Source organism: Pleurodeles waltl, chromosome 2_1 (assembly GCF_031143425.1).
Source record: "Pleurodeles waltl isolate 20211129_DDA chromosome 2_1, aPleWal1.hap1.20221129, whole genome shotgun sequence".
NCBI lineage: Eukaryota > Metazoa > Chordata > Amphibia > Caudata > Salamandridae > Pleurodeles > Pleurodeles waltl.
The window spans coordinates 180680837-180686836 of record NC_090438.1 but is presented as its reverse complement, the minus strand read 5'-3'; the positions used below and the strand labels follow the sequence as shown (position 1 = coordinate 180686836).

Genomic DNA, 6000 nt, shown 5'->3' with positions numbered 1-6000 from the left:
TTTTTAACTACAATGCACTCTGCCCTATGGACCCTTAGGGCCTACTTTAGGGGTGACATATATGTACTACAAAGGCAAGCTTAGGCCTACAAAAGATTTTTTTTTCCAGATTTGAATTGGCAGTTTTAAACTGCACTAAAGGCTTCGATGGCAGGCATGAGACATGTTTTAAAGGGTCACTGTAGCTGATGGCAGAATGAGTGCTGCTGGCAGTCCCTGTGTACATGTAGAACAATATACAAGGGACTTAGAAATGAATTGAATGGGCCAATCAGGAGAAAGCCAATTTTTGCTTGCACATGCTATGACACACTGGTGTTCGTTTGGAAATGTTTAATTTATTCTTCCAACATAGCCAGTTTTAAGAGGCGATAGATAGATAGATAGATAGATAGATAGATAGATAGATAGATAGATAGATAGATAGATAGATAGATAGATAGATAGATAGATAGATAGATGAAAGAAGCGAGTCGCCTGACAGCTGACTGCCATTTTAGAATGATGTAAAAAAAAAAGGGCTGGGCACTACTGCGAAAAAAAGTACTGGCAAAGCCAATTACCCCGCGAGATCTATTGTCTTTGTCCATGCTTCTTTTTTTCTCTTCCTAAGTATTTCTGTGGCATTAAATCATGTGCCAATAGAATTCCATAAATGTTTGCAGGTGATCCGTAACCTTATTAAAGGCAAAAACATAAAAGGAACCCTGCCTGCTTTTTGCCTTCTGGTTATCACTGCCCTTTCATAGGTAAAGTGTGTGTTGCTTTGCACTAACCTTACATTACACCTGACTCGGGGCTACCAAAGTCCGAGCATGTCAAAGGGACCAGACATTTCCTCTTTGGGCTGATATTTTCCGGTTCCCTCTGGTCCTTGTTGCTAAGTGTCTCTGGAAAGGTGCCATAACCAGCTTACACAAGCAGACCTGGCTTGGTCCTAGAAGATAAATATAGCCCAATTGCTTAGCAGATTGTGCCAACTTCCACTAGATCTTAGTGACTGACAAGCACATATTGAACCACGACCGGTGCAGGCTGTGGGGTCCGGTGCCTTGCTCTGATCGTCGAAAACAAAGAGAGGAAATTGCTTTAAGGACCAGTACACGTATCCCATTCACGTGGAGCAGCTTGTTCTCAAGGGCCATCGCTCACGCGCCAGTTGGATCGCACACGTCATATGGTGACGGCGTGTTGTGCTCTGAGCACCTAACCTTTATCTCTTCTCTGCCACAAGGCTACCTTCCACAGCCGCAGCAACACAGAAAAGAGCAAGGTATCGTGAACTCTTACATTTCTCCGTTTGTAAACAGGCCGTGACTGCAGCAATGCTTTTTGTTTGTCAAAGCCGAAACCACACACGTTTAGTGAGGTGAGAGGAGGGTGTATCTACCTAAAGGGAGCTGTGTACTCTTCGGCAGTGTTCTGCAATGATGCACAATTTAATCATCCGCTTGTTGATCATGTGTTGCAACAACAGCTGAGTCTTTTAGGTGCATCTTTTTTTTTGTTTAAATGACTTTTATCAGATAATCAAGCCAACTATGGAAACCTAACGTGTGTTTTGGAATTATCTGTGGTGCTAACTCACAAAAGCATCAAAGTGCCAGCAAATAGTCAGCCAAGATTTAGGTAGGGGTGGGGGTGATCTGTGTAAACTGGTTAGGCAAAAGCTAGGGAGTCAGCCTTCTATGTAGAAAAAAATAAACATTGGGCTGTGGCCACATCTCGAAAAGAAATAAGTAAAATAACACATGCTTTAAATTTAGGAAGTACTGCGATGCTTAATCTTCTGCCGATGGATGCAGGGGGACCCACGGGCACTCATTTTTGGGGAACAGCACACATTTTATCTCAATTAAGAGAGAGAGAAAACAAAAAAGGGTAAAGAAGGACAAAGAGAAAGACTGAAAAATAATGTGAAAGGGAGCAAGCAGGGATGAGAAGAACCCTCGAGAGTGAGATATAAAGGCAGAGAGGGTCCAATGGTGGATTAAAGAAACATGACGTGGAGTGAAGACTATGGAGCTTTTTATTCCGCATCCCAAACTCCAATAGAGCTAGCCACGGGGGTCTGGGCAAAACCTTTACCCCAGCATTCATGTGTTTGCAAATCAAGCTCTGGCTAAATTTGACATCCGTGAATAATACGGCCACTTGAACAGTTCTGGTAAGCCAGCCCTGGATGCCTTTTGTTTTCTTTGGGTTGATCATGCCACAATGCATATAATTTATGTACAAATTTGTTTAGCTGCTCCTTATGGCATGTGTTAACTCAATATGTGTTCAGATATTGCATGACATTTACCATGGAGAACCTTTAACACCATGGCTGGAGGTAATAGAGAGGGACTGACATTTTGAGGTAGAGTCAGTGGCTTACTGAAGGACCTGCTAAATCCACCGGTGGACATTCTTGTGCCATTGCGATAGCGTTGAGGAGGAATTCTGCTGACAGAGTCCTCTCTGGATTTAACATGTCTGAGGATTTCACATTAAAACCTACCTATGAATGGGGCCCCCAGAAATATGATGAAGATGGGATCAGAGTTAACTCCAACAGACAGAAAAGAATACCCCACAAATTAAGAAAAGTTGTCTGCTACATAACCATAATGAACAGTAAAACTGGATCTGTGTTAGTTTGAATGTTTCTGCAGCTAAGATATGACTATGTTTAAGTTCTAATGTTTTTGTTTTAAATCTGTTCTCTACTAATTGTCACATTTGTTTCTGTACCCAAAAAGCCATGGCTATGAACTCTGTTGCTTGTGAGAGTGAAGAATGCCATGGGAACAGCCTACCTATGCTTGTGAGTACCAGTGTTTCTCTTCATTTAGATATAAATGCTTGAGTAAAGTATTTTGTCCTGGCAGACTTGGTTCCAGAAACCTTTTTTAGAAAACGTCCTATGAAATAACAATAGGAATATTTGTTTAGAGGCACACCAGCCCTCAATACACATAATTATGCCACAGGATGTCATTATCTAACCTCTTGATTCTATTTTGTGCAGAAGTGTGGGTCACTCCTAAAAACCAGCATGCTGCCACTGGAAGGCACCATATGCGGTGACACCTGTTAGCAGATAACATCTCTTTGGTCTTCTGACCATTATGTAATGAATGAAGATTACTACCAAGTGGTAGTCAAACCTGCTGGAAGTAGCTCCACTCATTTATTTCTCTTGGACGTCAAGTCAAATGGAACAGTTTGTGTAAACTGTGGGTACTGCTTATACCTTTGGTGGGCTCATTTGGCATTTACTAAAGGTGTAAAGCAACCATTTAACCACCCACAAAAAGTTTTACAAGCATTTGCATTGCAATGGGCCTCGCACTTGCTCGACTTAGAGGTATTAGCGTTGTAAACTCCTAACCGGACTTTTCTTGCCAAATAAACTGATAATGAAAACTGTTTTACATATGCAAGCCGACAGTCGCCATGAGCGTGAAGGAGACACAGAAAATTAAACAGAAGTTCACTTGCAGTGAAACATATCGGCAAAAGTACAATTATCCATTGCTAGAAATTGGGTTTCTGGTTGGCTAGGGTATGCACCTCAGCCAGGCAGAACTTACCCACTCTAGTCAGGGAAAGGGAGTTACACGTCCAAGATAACCCCTGCTCACCCCCTTGGTAGCTCGGCATGAGCAGTCAGGCTTAACCCGGAGGCAATGTGTAAAGCGTTTGCACAACACACACAACACATGTGACGCAATATCCCCACCACAAAGGAAACACAACACCAGATTATATGAAAATATACTGTATTGTACACAATGCAATTATCAGACCAAACATCACAAATCAGTACTATCCTGCTACCTTAGCAGTTGTCAGAACGTTACACATTAGTTACTCTGCAACCTACCAGTAGTCACACATAACACACAGGTTACTCAGTATTCTGCAACATAAGCAGTAGTCATGAAAACACGTTATTACATCACAGCACTTGTCATAAGAATATCATAAAATGCCCATAGTAGGAACATTAGAAAACATATGGCAAGTTAGAACAACATATTAGCAAGCATGTTCATAAAAGGAACATTTGCATACACATTTGTAAAAACATCAAACGCAGGTAGGTAATATATGAATCAAACAAAAGTCTGTAGAAAGAACTTTGGATTGCAACTATATTGGTCCTTTAAACAGTACCTGGTTGGATGAAGGCACCTCCAGTGCCTAGAAGGCGAACAATGGGGCCCCCGGTGCTCCTATGCGCAAAACTGGGGCCTCCCTTATACTCTGGGATCAGAGGAGGGCGACATGCACCTCCTCTCTTTTATAGACAGGCCCCTCTGGGGACCGTGCTTACTGGGGGCCCCCCAGGGCTTCAACCGGCCCTCACGAGGGGGGCCAAAGCCAGCAAAAACAACTTAGGGCAGGAGGGGGGCACCACGCACCCCCTCCGGTTTAATGACAGGCCCCTCCCGGGACCCGTGATCTCTGGGGGCCCCCCCGGGCCTCCACTGGCCCTTCCACCAAGCTGGGGGGGGCACAATAATGCCCGTTTTATCTAACAGCAGAAAAGGAGCGTCCTGCTCCTAACGCAGAGGCCAGGGGGAAGGGGGCACTCCCCGCGCCTTCCCCTGGTCCTGCTGTGAAGCCACAAGAAGATCAGACCCCTCCTGGGCCCCAAGCAGACACTCGCCTGCACCCGATGTGGTGCGCGAGTGTTCTTCCAGCGTCCCGGGCTGCTGCAGTGATCTTATTTAAAGGGGCACAATGCAGCAAGGAGCCTACGAGCTCCCAAGGCTCCATAAGCGTGCTGCAATCAGCGCTATGGCAGCCGCAACCACGGAGAAGCACCCCTCGTGAAGAAATGGATGCAGGGGTCAGGGGCCACAGCACCCTGCCCCTGGGGAGCAGAATCTTAAGACAAGGTCCTCAGGTGGAGGGCCCAGCTACAGGCCAGCACAAGGGAAAGGCAGCAAGTGGCAAGTCCTTCACAGTGGCCAGGCAGGTCACAGGTCAGCACAGCAGCAGCAGTCCATGGCGGTTCCTGGTGAGTCCTTTCAGCCTTTGGTGTCCAGTTCCAAGATGATTCCAAGAGTCTCCAAATTGTAGGGAAAATCAGTTCTTACAGTGTTTTACAATGGTAGGGAGAGGAGGTTCCAGCCAGTTACAACTGCTTCTGGGAGTGCCCCCTCTCTCCTTTTAGCACAGGCTCCAAACATCAGTGGGGGGTTAACGACCCTATTGTGTGAGGCCAGGGCACAGTCTTTACAAATGCAGGTGTGCCCCGCCTCTCCCTTCTCTCAGCCCAGGAAGACTATTCAGTATGCAGATGCACCTCTGTGACACCTCCACCCTCCCTGTGTACAGGCTGTCTGAAAAGTATGCACAAAGCCCCAGCTGTCAGTCTGCCCAGACGTGGATTGGAGTCAAGCTGCAAAACACCAGAGTCATAAGCACAGATAAATGCGCACTTTCTCGCAATCCTATGAGAAGGCAGCACTCACAGCAGTGAGACACCAGTTAGGCTGTTTGTCACTACCAGGACAGGCCACGCACCGTGGCACATGTCCTGCCTTTCTACATACATGGCACCCTGCCCATAGGGCTAGCTAGGGCGTACCTTAGGGGTGACTTACATGTAGTAAAAGGGGAGTTCTGGGCCTGGCAAGTAAGTTTAGATGCCAGGTCCCTGTGGCAGAAAACTGTGCACACAGGCCCTGTGCTAGCAGGCCTGAGACAGGTTTGAAAGTCTACTTCAGTGGGTGGCGCAAGCAGTGCTGCAGGCCCACTAGTAGTATTTAATTTACAGGCCCTGGGTATAGAGATACCACTGTACAAGGGACCTATAGGTAAATTAAATATGCCAATTAGGTATAAGCCAATCATACCAACTTTAGATGGGAGAGCACCCGCACTTTATAGCACTGGTCAGCAGTGATAAAGTGCTCAGAGTCCTAGAGTCAACAGCGAGAGGTCAGAAAACCAGGAGGAAGGAGGCAAAAAGACTGGGGATGACCCTGCGTAAGGCAAAAA

General features: G+C 45.9%; 1 protein-coding gene across 1 annotated transcript in view; it reads left to right on the top strand.

Moving 5' to 3' along the window:
* The first annotated feature begins 1001 nt into the window (after nucleotides 1-1001).
* The window catches only part of ATP1B4 (ATPase Na+/K+ transporting family member beta 4), a 250030-nt gene continuing 245031 nt past the window's right edge, over nucleotides 1002-6000 (top strand). The window contains exons 1-2 of the mRNA XM_069212109.1: nucleotides 1002-1273; nucleotides 2745-2809. Coding sequence (XP_069068210.1) covers nucleotides 2747-2809 — 63 coding nt within the window. The 5' untranslated portion in view covers nucleotides 1002-1273; nucleotides 2745-2746. The remainder of the gene's footprint in view (nucleotides 1274-2744; nucleotides 2810-6000) is intronic.